Source organism: Arvicanthis niloticus, chromosome 25 (genome assembly GCF_011762505.2).
Source record: "Arvicanthis niloticus isolate mArvNil1 chromosome 25, mArvNil1.pat.X, whole genome shotgun sequence".
In the NCBI taxonomy this organism is placed as follows: domain Eukaryota; kingdom Metazoa; phylum Chordata; class Mammalia; order Rodentia; family Muridae; genus Arvicanthis; species Arvicanthis niloticus.
Window position 1 is genome coordinate 11,472,679 of NC_133433.1, and position 12,733 is coordinate 11,485,411.

The 12,733-nt window shown below is 41.3% G+C and overlaps 1 protein-coding gene across 2 annotated transcripts in view; it reads right to left on the reverse strand.

The window, feature by feature from the left end:
- Nucleotides 1–12,733, reverse strand: part of Faxc (failed axon connections homolog, metaxin like GST domain containing) — a 61,420-nt gene that overhangs the window by 8,944 nt on the left and 39,743 nt on the right. For both annotated transcript variants that reach the window (XM_076924075.1, XM_076924076.1), the window contains exon 5: nt 5,076–5,192. In XM_076924075.1, coding sequence (XP_076780190.1) covers nt 5,076–5,192 — 117 coding nt within the window. The remainder of the gene's footprint in view (nt 1–5,075; nt 5,193–12,733) is intronic.

Genomic DNA, 12,733 nt, shown 5'->3' on the forward strand with positions numbered 1-12,733 from the left:
CTGTGAACAGGAAACGGGCCCCCCTAAGACACAAGTCTTCCATACCATAATCATGGACTTCCCAAATTCAAGCACTGTGAGGAAAAAAAAAAAAAAAAACTTTTACATATGAACACCTACTTCATGATATGAAGAAGACATGACATAGTCACTGGCCTCCCAGGTAATGTAGAAGAATGAAGCCAGGTATACATTAACACTATTTTTTCATAGAAATACTGTCAAAATATTTGGATTTTTATGTGCACAGTAAACGTTTTTTAAAGTAAGAAAAGTTAAAGGCAGGCCGAGTGGACAAAGGCAGAATGCTCTATAGCAGACAGGAGAGGAAAGTTTCCAAAACCTGGCAGCTCCATCTAACCATCTGGCTTTGTGAGACAGTTTACCACTTCAGACCTGGATATCAAATGGACTAATGTGACCATTCATATTTAAGTTAATTTATGAACACCAACCCAGGCATAAACCCTTTGACCTACAATCTGTCCTACCTGCAAGATATGTCAGGGCAATGGTGGCACAGAGCTTATAGGAGTAACCAACCAATGTCTGATTTGACATAAGGCCCAATCCATGAGGTGGAACTCATATCTGACACTGCTTGGGTGACCAAGAACCAGAGACCTACAATAAAACCAAATACTACTGGTCTAAAAGAAATTATCAATAAAATGACACATGATGATAGTGCCTTATTCCATCATCAGCAGTGATTCCTCCAGCAGCTGATGGGAACAGATGCAGAAACCCACAGCCAGACGTTACACGAAGAGAGAGAATATAAAAGGGATGTCTCCATCAAATCCCTCTCCTCAGAACTCAAGGAACGTCTCAAAAGAGAGGGCAGGATGAGCCAGCGGTGGATGAAGGACACCAGGAGAGCAAGGTCCTCTGAATCAACTAAGCAAGGCACACGTGGACTCACAGAGACAAAAGCTGCAAGCACAGGGCCTACTGGATCTGCACTAGGTCCTCTATGTGTATGATAGCTTGTAGTTTAGTAGTTTGGGGGACTCTGAGTGTGAGAACACGTGGGCCTCTGACTCTCGTGCCTGCTCTCAGGACCATTTTCCTCCTGTTGAGTCGCCATGTCCGACTCCAATGTGATGGGTTTGCTTCATCTTATTAGACTTTATTTTCTCATGTTTGGCTGTGCTCTCCTAGAAAGAAGCCTGTTCTTTTCTAATGAGAAACAGAAAGGGAGTGGATCCAGAGGGGAGCGGAGATGGGGAGGAACCGGGAGGAATAGAGGGAGGGGAAACTGTAATCAGGCTGCAGTGTATGAGTAAAGAATCTGTTTTCAATAAAAAGAAAAAATGAAAATAAATTTTTAAAACTATGCCACAAACAGTTCAGAAGTGACCTTACAGATAGGTGTGCCAACAAACACACATAATAAAACCTATGGTTTTGCTCTTTTAAATATTTTAATTTAAACAGCTGTACACACAATTATAAATATGATATAGTATCTGACCACTGTTTCCTAATTTCAAATGAAAAAAATGCATGAATTTTGCCTTTGTTCCACTAGATGGCAGTGTTGCTTATAAATAGTATTTGATCATCTTACTGTAAGAAGACTGTATATCTTTACAGCTATATAAACATTTCACTTATTATACATGTAATCCATGTTTAGTTTTTAAAACCTAGGAAATCTCAATAAGAAAAATAAAGAATTTTCAGTAACCCATTCTCAATAATAACTTTATACTCTCACAGAAAGTACTTTCAAGCATTTACATAGCCTTGCACTCACTAGAGTCTGTGCCTGACCCTTTCTGCTGACAACACAGAGCGAGCACCTCTGAATTCCACAGTGCAGCAACCACAGACATCTCCGGTGCATTATGTGGACGCACACACTAATTACTTCTTCCAGTCCCTGTCACAGTCATTTGATCTGTTCCTACACTCAAGGCTCTGTCGGTTAGAGTCTAACTGCCCTGGTTTATTTTTTATTAAAGAAAATAACATAATTCAGAAGACTGTAAGTCTGTGGATAGAAATTGTACAAACACATAAAGAAAGAAAGACCACTTACCATGTTACCCACCTAAGGTAATCACAGTTCTCACTTTAATTTGTCTTTTCTACTTCTCTAGATTGCCGTTACCTGTTATCCCGTGAACATTACTGCAAATGTTTTCCCATGTCGTGAAAACGTTCCAGATCCTGATGGGTGTTCTCCTGACATTGGCACTCCCTCTACAAGCATAACAACACAGGGCCCTGTGGGCCTGTGAGCCGACGCCTTCTACTGGCTAGAGCTGAGCATAGTGTGCTCCATATGACCCAAGACCTTGTCTTCCGAAGCGGGTCTTTATGCTCATGCTCAGGGGGCAGAAACTGAGAACAGAGCATCCCTCTTCTCCTAAGGAGACACATACAAAATGTTCCCTTTCCTCCTTAAGGGGAAGCATAAAATACCTCCCCGGGTACCACTGATAATCACAGGGAACTGAGAACTATAAACTAATGTTATGGCCACAGCAAGAGAGACAACTGGTAAACATTGGGTATTACTGTCTAACTTAAAGATCTAATCAAGTAAATTAAGAAAAAAAAAACCCTAAAGTGACACTCTCAGACAACTTGAAACCTGAATGCTCCTCTACCCACAAGGCAATCCTAGAGTCCTAGGATAAAGAGTCTTCTTTTGGGATTTCCCAAGTGGAAATACCCTTCTCTGCCTTTTCAAGGAAAAAAAAAATAATTAGTGTTATCTTCCTATGTCACCTTAATATCCCTAATAATCAAAAAATTCTGTGAACATTTTCACTGACACTGGAAACACCATCACACTGACCCCAGAATCCAAGATCAACTTTCTCCAAGATCGGTGGTGTGTGGTAAGAATGTGGATGAAGGAGAGGCCTGAAGCATCCCCCAGCATTAGCTACAACCTGTCCTGGTCATTACCAGTAAATATTTGCCAAACATGGGACCAGTGGCCACACACACACACACACACACACACCATAGAAAATGGCTTATGAAAAATGACACCATAGAAAATGTTGGTGGGATTGCTCAGCAGGTAAGTGTTACCAACCCTGACAACCTGAGTTTGATCTCCAAAACCCACATAATAGAAAGAGAACCAACTCCTAAAAGTTATCCTCTAGTCTCCACACATGTGCCACATGTTCATATACATCATTACACACACACACACACACACACACACACACACACACACACAATAAAATTTAAAAAAAATAAAGAACAGAAAATGTTACACAGTACATTGACAATAAAAAATGTGGAAAGACTATCACTGATAACACAGATTACAAAAAAAGTCAAAATTTTAAGACAAATTATAGTTAACCTAGTCAAGGAATTGAAATTAAAGAGGCTTTGGGAGATTGCTCATAGGTGCAGAAAATGCTCTGGCCTTGCTAGAAGGTATACAAGTCTGAAGCATCAATCCTTCGACATAGCAATCCCCACCTAGGGTTTAGCCTCAGGGAATAATGAGGGAAAGGATGAGTGCATATACAAAATAATATTCACTACAGAGCAATGATTTAGGGTAGGGAAGGGGCTGGAGAAAGGCTTCTTCAGTGAGTGAAGTACCATGGTAACCCTGAGGACCTGAGTTCAGATCCCCAGAACTCATGTAAACGCTAGACATGGAGTTCCAGCCCAGCCAGTCAGTGAGGTTCAGTGAGAGACCCATCTCAAAAAAGAAACAGAGTGGAAAGTAAAAGAGGAAGAGACTAATGTCGCCTTTGAGCTTCCATACACACATGCGCTTACATGCATAGGCACCAGGGTGAGCTCTCACACACACACACACGCATGAACACACATATGCACAAAATGTTAAGACTTAAAGAAAAGAATACTAGCGAAAATACCTTAAGCAACCCACAAATACAAAGCAATACCCATTGCATAAATTACAATATAGAAAAAAATAGGATATTATACAATTATCAAATTCATTCTTGGGGATTTAATAGCAAGGGAAGACTAAAATGCACTGTTTATTTTAAAACTTCAGGTTATAACAGCATCGGCGTTATGGTTCCAGCTTTCTTGGTTTTTTTGTTTGTTTGTCTCTGTTTATTTTACTTTATTTTTTCATTGGTGGTTCCAGATTTTTAAAGTACATTCACCGTTGTAATTGATAAAACATGAAAGTACATAATACAATATCAATAGTTCTCTGTGAATGGTGGAGTCACAGATGTGTTTGTGTGTCTGCTTGTTTGCTTGCGTGTATGTACACTATGAGACAGAATCTCTCCATATGCTCAGGCTGGCCCTCAGCCACCATTCTCTTGCCTTAGGCCTGAATGTTCTGGGACTACAGGTATGACTCACCATGTCTAGTTTACATATCTCAATTTTAAAAAAAAAAGTCTCTCTTTTTTATATTTTCTCCAGTTAAACCTGTAATATTTGCTGATTATATGTGTAGCTACAGTGTGTGACTCTGTTTTTATTATACTTATCTATTTACAGTGGCATGAGGAAGGTCAGGGACAACCTGCAGGAATCCATTCTCTCCTTCTCCTATGTAGGTCCCAGAGATGGCATGCTGGGTGTCAGGTTTTGTAGCAGGTTCCTTTACCTGCTGTGCTATCCCACTGACGCACCGCATGTACATTTAAGAATTGCTGGCTATTCAGTCTGTCTCCGTCTTCATTTAAATTAAGAATTTCCTACTATGTCAAGGACTTCCAAGAGCAGCTATCATGGCTCTGTCAACAGCTAAAACCGAAGAACTAAAACTCACCTTAACACACTCATACACACAACAAGGCCAAGCATGTCCTGGTTGCTTGTTCCAAAGCTACCACAGGAAACCTCCCGACCCAGGCCACTCACACACCTGGTTTTGGAACAGTCCTGAATTGACCCAGCTCTTTACTGCTGCCCTCTTGGCAAAGCTTCTACCAGGAGAGCAAAAGCACTGAAAGGGGTGGATACAAAATTAGCTGCATGCTGGGGACACAGAACTGTGGGTGTCACTGGTTCTCACTGCACCCATCTCCCCATGTGGCTGCCCACCCACCCAGCCCTGAAACTCCTACAACTTGAAGGGGATCATTGCTTGCCTTTGATGAGCCGCTCCGGTCTTGTCCCAGGCAAGGTCCACATCGCCTGTGCCAAGTGCCCAAAGACAGTAGCATCAAGAGTAGAAAGCTTTGGCCCCATGATGTACTTCTTGTCACCTGCAGCAAATGGAACAGAAAGGTCACTGGAATGACACTGTATAGTAGGATCACAAGGGCATGAAGCCCATTCTCACTATACATTTGTTTAACTGTATACCAAAACCCTTTATAGAGTCAAATGCATGCATGCCCTTTCCAAAAGAGACCCCCCAAAAAATGTTCTATGACACAACAAGATAGCTAGCAAAGCAGAGAAGGGTGCTCACATAAAGAATAAGGATGCTTCTAGAAAGATGAATATCAACTCATCAACAACTGACTTCCAGGGAACCTCCTTGTCTCAACTCTAGTAATTAAAAGGTGTGATACTTACCAATACCTGGAAGTTTGCTAGAACCATCTCAAAAGTAATTTACACCAAGGACATGAGACTCCAATGTTTGTAAGACTAAATCAATATGTATTTGCTTAGAAACAAAATCAAAGCCTAGGCTAAGGAGTTGGAAAGCAACGTTATCAGTGATACTCCCATGGACAGGGCAACTGTATGCCACAGAATAACAGCTTGCCTGAGAAACGACAGCTACAGAGAAGATAGAAGGTCACAGGTTCAGCCCTGGCATCAGGCCCTAGGCAAGGATGTTTCAGACATCGCTCTCATGTCTCTTTAACCAGCACTGATGGTAAGTTCAGGCCTTGATACACATGAGCTATCACACTTGACAAAGAACTTCCCAAGTTGTTTTGGGGGACTGGTGTTAGCGACAGTGTAGCATAAATAGAAACTTCTATTTTTAGCAGACTGAGACCAACAGAAAACCACAATGTATCTAGTCAAATGTAAAGAACAGTTGGTCATGGGATATCCAGTTTCAGTTGATATGGTACGTCTTCAATATAATCCCTAATACCTAAAGCTCAGGGAACAGCACAGAAGAGGGGACAGAAATATTTTAAGAACCAGAGGACCAGGACTTCTGCTTCAAAATTGTATCTTCTAGACATGACAGGGAAGCCACAGCCCTGAAATCTCCACAATATGGTTGACTGTACAATACCTGATTAATGACACCACCAATCAATATTCCAACATAGATAAGGGAAATGTCATAGATGAAGAACTATAGGTATAATTAATGACTGCTGAGAAACAGAGACTTAGTCTTCCCAGGATGGCGCTCCTAATTAATTATCCAGTACCAAGTGGTCAGCCCTAAAAACATACATACATAATCAAAACCAAATGGACTCATCAGGTGGTATTTATATATTTATTCATATATATTTGTAACAATAATAAAGACAAATAGGCCATGAATTTGGAGAGAGGAAAGTGGGTTATTTATCATTCACATATGTGAAATCTTTCTAAATTAATTTAATTGAAATGAAAACTGCCCCAAGTTGGTTGCTGGGCTGTTATCAAATACTGTATCATAAAGAGACAACAGTAGAGTTGTATTCTCCCAGGTCACATCCTGGCACATGATTATCCATCCTGATAATTACTTAACCTCTCAGAGACTTCCTGTCTGCAATAGGGAGATGACATAAAAGATTCGTGTTCCTAGGGCCTGGTGATATATCTTAGTCAATAAGGTTTTTGCTTTATAAAGATAATAACATAAGTCTGATCCTTACAACCCACAAAAGGAAAAAAAATGGGCAAAACAGCACATGGTTGTAACCTCCTTGGGGTGTAGAGCCTTGTTTGCTGGTCAGCAAGCTGAGCCTATTTTGTGAGTATTGGTGAGAGACCCTGTTTCATAAAAAGTAAATGATGGCTGAGAAATGACACCCACGGCTGTTCCCTGGCCTCTTGAGAGGCCTAGCACAAAAAGAGCATGTAGGAACACAGTTGCTCTCACACACAAAACAGGGCCTGTTCCTCAGGACTACTGTGGGAATGTAAAAGCATAATGGACTGTGCCCCAGTTCTGAGTATCTTGGTGACCGTGAGCTCTCTTGATAACAGACTCTCCCTTTCCATGCCTCATCCCCTATGAGTGTCGTCTTGTAGGTCATATCACTCCTCTTCCATGGCTTAGTAAAGGAGTTATAAAATAAAGCCCAAACTCAACTCAGAAAATGACACCCATATACTCTGCTCATGCTCATGGAGGTAGAAACAGATGGCCCTAGATATCTGTGGGAAAGCTAGCTTCTTAGCAAGCTGGAGGCAGGTAAGAGACCTGCATTAAAAAAAAGAAAAAAAACTGGTGGACAGTAGACAATGGCTGAGGAAACAGACACACACACACACACACACACACACACACACACACGTACGCACTCTGAGGGAAATGCTAGAGTGTATATTATGAAGTCTCTGATAAAAACCAAAGACTTCAGGGACAAGATGGGAAAACACATATCGATAAAACATTAAGTGGCTGGAGAGATGACTCAGCAGTTAAGGGCACTGACTGCTCTTCCAGAGGACCTGAGTTCAGTCCCCAGCACCCACATGTTGACTCACAACCATCTGTAATGAGATCTGATGCCCTCTTCTGGTGTGTCTGAAGACAACCACAGTGTATGGAAAATAAATGAATAATTTTAAAAATTTTAGAAAATCTAAAATTCAATCATGATAATACATATATGTCTATAGAATCATTTTAGGCCAACTTGTGTACATGAGATTTAGCCAAAATTATTTAGGCTCAGAAAATAACAAGTAGAAAGAAATGGAGTTAATATAGAACCACACTAAGAGCCTCTTGAGCTCTGGACCAGTATTTTTTTTTTGTCTCCATAATATTATGAATATATCATCATCTCAGAGACAAAGACCTTAGAACTAGCAGAGCCAAGGAAACTTGCTAACACATGCTACAGTCAGAAGAAGCACAGAGCAGAAAAAGGAAATCGGGGCAGAAAACTGAGAGATTTTAAGATGTTCATAAAATAAACATGGATTGAATTTAGCATCTGTGGAAAACACAGTAATTGTTTCCAGAAAGAACCAGTTCAGTATCCCTTCCGATCCAAAGCTCTCTTTTATTACTTCTCTACAAGATCTGTTCCCCCACTGAGCCCCATTTCCACCTTCATGATGAGGGTGCCAGACTATTCTGTAGTTCTTAAAAATGAGACTAGATATATCTCTTTGGAATACCCCATTCTTTCTTCTGGAACCACACAGAGAATGTGTGACCCATGCATAGTTTCACAATAGCCATTCCTGTCCCCTGCTACAGAAGAACTAGTCACCTTTTCCCCACATTTCTATGAGATGGCACACTGCAAGGTTTCCTTGAAGCAGCAGAAAGAGCATGACTCTCCTTCCTTACTAACAATTTTTCCAGTTTCAATTATCATTTCTCATCACATCTCTGCAACTTTACAGAATTTTCAGATTCTATGGAGCAGAAATGAATGAATTTTCAAGAGAAAATGATTTTTTTTGTTTGTTTTTTTGAGACAGGATTACTCTGTGTAGCCCTGGCTGTCCTGGAACTCACTCTGTACACCAGGCTGGCCTCGAACTCAGAAATCCACCTGCCTCTGCCTCCCAAGTGCTGGGATTAAAGATGTGCACCACCACTGCTGGGCAGAAAATGATTTTCAAATACTCATTTTTGTTGATTCACGGTGAATAACACTTGTATGTTTTGCCCCCAGAGTTCCCTGTACTTGACACTAACAAGCAGACAATTCCAGTGAAGTCAAAGTGGATGCCATTCATGCTTCATGTTGTCCCCCTCTTGCCTTGAATTAACTGAGAACTCAAGCAAAGTTGAGAATCAAACATTTCAAATGCTGCCCCCAAGGACAGCAGAAAGCATCAGGGTAATCTTGAAGTCATCCACCAGGAAACACGTCCTTTCAACAGCTTATGCTTCTGACCTTCCCAGAAGATAACAGAGTAGAAAAACAGCCAGCTTTCTGCTCTCCCTTAAACTCTGGCTCAAACCACTCTTTGTTTGACATAGTATATACAGCAGCCCTTGTTCATGGTTCCAGCAAACTCCCAACTGAGCACACAGTTCTTAGCTTCTCTCTCAGATGAGGTTATCATGCACTGCTTGTTTAAGTCTCAGAACCAGGAAACAATGACAATTCTCTAGTTGCACTGACCAGCTCAAAATCTGGGGAAAGACAAAGGTGGGTAAGGAGAGAGACTAGTAGACTCTGCTTAATTTAATGCCTTGTCATTAGCTAGAGTGAGTACCTGATAGCCCTCTAGTTTTCTGTACGATCCTCAGAAACAATTTCCTTCGGCTTGGATGAACTCTGCACATCATCCCCACGCATGACCAACACCAATCACCCTTTCTCTTCCTCCCAATCTCTCCTTTGCAGATATCCTACCTAGGAAACTTCGGCGTAGGGTTTCACCCATGCAGAAAAACCTTGCCACACCTGCCTTGCCATCCACGCTGACTACAGCATCAGTGTGACAAAAATGTGCATGCAGAAGCTACTGAGGAGTTCCAGTGTTACAAAAGCACTGAACTTACACCCATGTTTGGGCATAAGTGTTAAGCAGAAGCCTGAATATTTGTAAAGACAAGTGCCTCAGGTTCCCGGGAAATTTGAGGAATATATTTTAATGTTAGGAGTATTACCTATAATTCTTTTTTTGTTTTCCTCTTTGCTCTTTAGAACAAAGGGCCTTATAAAGTTTCCCTTATTATAGTGCCACCCTTAAAATTTTTATAAAAAATATAATAAAAATATGCAAAAATGAGTAATATACAAAAAAAAAAATAGTTCAATTTTATTCCCTAAGCCAGTAAAAAAAATAAAAAAAATTTAGGCCACTTTAGTGTATGTTAAATCCGCCCCCCAAAAAAAAGGTCCTAAAAAATATTGCTAATGCCACCAGCAAGCATGCAGGAAGCAGGTGGTGCAAAACATGGCCACCTAGTCCAAAAATAATGTATACAACCATTGCAAAAATGGCGCAATTGTTAAAAGGGTACAAACAAACTGGCCATGGGACCCTGTGCCCACAAGTACCCACAAACTATAAATAGGCTTTGAGGCTGTCTGCATAGGCTGACCACTGTCTGGCACGTCAACAGGGCAATGTATTTTTGTTGTTTATGATGTTATAATTTTTTGTGCAATGCATTTTGTAAAAAAAATTGCTAATGCTTTGACTTGGAGCAATACCAAGCCTTTCAGTTCCTAATTTAATTATATAAATTTTTGCCTAAAACTAATAAAGTTCGCAGCAGCATCAAAACCCTTCATGTGTTCGTATTGTCTGTAGCACCGAATCCGTTCCCTCACCTAAGTATCTTCCCATTCCCTAAATTGGTGCCGAGACCCATTAGGTGGTCTGCGGTAAACCTGACTTATGGGAATTCTAGGTAATGAAAGCATTTCTTGGAAGGGGCAAGAGCCATCTACACTCACTTCTTGCAATTCAACATTACTGAACAGCAGCTCCTCCATCTTGAAATGAGCAACTAGCATCTGGAGCAAAGCCATCTGTGTTTCTAACTCACTGCTAATCAGAGGACTTGTATATCTTTTCCTATATTATGTCGACATTGTTGCTTCTGGGTCTGACCATCCATCTGGCTGCAATGGTGAAATTTGAGAGGTATAAAAGTCAAATAAGGAGGCTGGAAAGACGGCTTTCTAGGTTAAAAACAATGGCTGCCAAACCTGGCAGCTGGAGTTTGATCTCTGCAATCTACATGGTGAAAGGAGAGAATGAGAGAATAGACTCCTACAAGTTGTTCTCTGACCTCCACATGTGTCCCCCCAACACACACACAAACATGCATGCAACTCACACACGCACATGCACGAGTGCATAAAAGAAAACTAAGTCACGAGTTGAGTGTCCCCCCCCCCCCCCAATTTCGAATCCCCAAATGCACTCCTGAAGCTAAGAATTTAGAACATTCAACTGAATTTATCAAGACAGGCTCCCTCACTTCTGCCTCGGCTGCCTTGTTTTGGGGCATCAAGTGAATCTGCTTTTCTATCTCTCTGTTCAGACTGTCTCCTTACACAGACTACTTCACAGCCTTGGAATTTACCTTAATGAGAAAACCCATTACACAGAACTCAGTGCCATGCTGAAGTTTTGTTTCCAAACCCTCTACAAAGAGCATGTCTTTCTATTGAGAAAACAGGACAGTAACAGAGCAGACGGTGTTGTGTCTAATCATCAGGGCTATAAGAGGTCACCCTCACAAGCAGACCCCACACTCCTGGATGTTTCTTCAATGATGGACTCCAAGCGTCACTTTAGCTGGAACCCAAGATCTTCGATCACATTCAACATCTGGGTGAGCAGGGAACCTATTGGACCTGCCTAGAGAACAAACTGTATTCAAATCAAATCCATAAGAACAGATCACCAAGGAAGACATCCAATTGCTTTGTCTTTGCATGGGCACATATGCAAGTGTGTGTGGGAGGATTCACATGTGCATATATGTGTACATGTGTGCATGTGTGTGAAAATCAAAAGTCAGTATCAGACATTATTCTTTAGGAGCCATCCTCTACTTTGTTTTTTTGACACAGGGTATCTCACAGGGAATTGGGACTCACTGATAGGATAACTTGATTGACAAGTGAGCTCCAGGGATCTCCCCATCTCTACTTCTCCAATGTTGGAATACAAGCATGTGCCTCTGCACCCAGCTTTTTACATGGATTCTGGGTGTTTGAACTCAAGTCCTCATGCTGGCAAGGGAAGCACTTAAGCAGTTGAACTATCTCCCCAGGTCCCTGCCTTGTCTTTCAACACAGGAGTCTACACCTCCTTAGGTCTCTGGGCTATGCTGAAATTCTGTGTGAGGGTTCTCGGCATGTGCAATACCAACCCTCCACTCCCACTGTCGGGGAGACCTCACTATTGCCTATCCAAGGTTCTTATCACTTGTGTCTGAACCATTAAAAAGTTAAGAATGGGCACACAGATCTTCCCCCCAACCCCCTGTGCACATTCCCTTCTCAAAGATCGCTGAATCCACAGAGAGAACTCTGTCTGCCATGCTCTGTAATCTTGGAATTAGTCCCAGTTTCTTCACAGCCAAGATAAAAATATTCCTGCTGGTTCAAGAACAGTGGTGATAATAGTCTCTCAGAGACTGCACAGTAAGATGCTACCTCTAAAAGATGTAAAATCTGTTATCTAAACAACTTGAAAATATCTGAGATCCAGTGCCTACTATCTACTAGTGAGATAAACACTCTTAGGACTGATGGCAAACTGGCTTTGCTCTCCACGGCTTAGCAGCTAGATACAGGAAGCCACTATAACTGAGGCTAAGGCTATAGTGGAGGGTTACTGCAGGCTGCCGACAAAGTAACGCCCAAATTTAACATCTTTCAACAACAACAAAAAAATTCTTCTTGTTATTATTGTTTTTAAGACAAGAGTCTCCCTGTGTCATTGGCTGTCCTAAAACTTTATATGTAGACCAGGCTGGCCTAAAACCTATAAAGATCTGCCTGCCTCTGCCTCCTGAGTACTGTGATTAAAGATATGTGCCACCACACACAGCTCTGTTTTCAATTTTTAATTACACTTTGTGTGTGTGTGTGTGTGTGTGTGTGTGTGTACTTGTGCCATGGAATATTTCTAGATATGAACTGACCAGTGGCAGAAGCTGATTCTT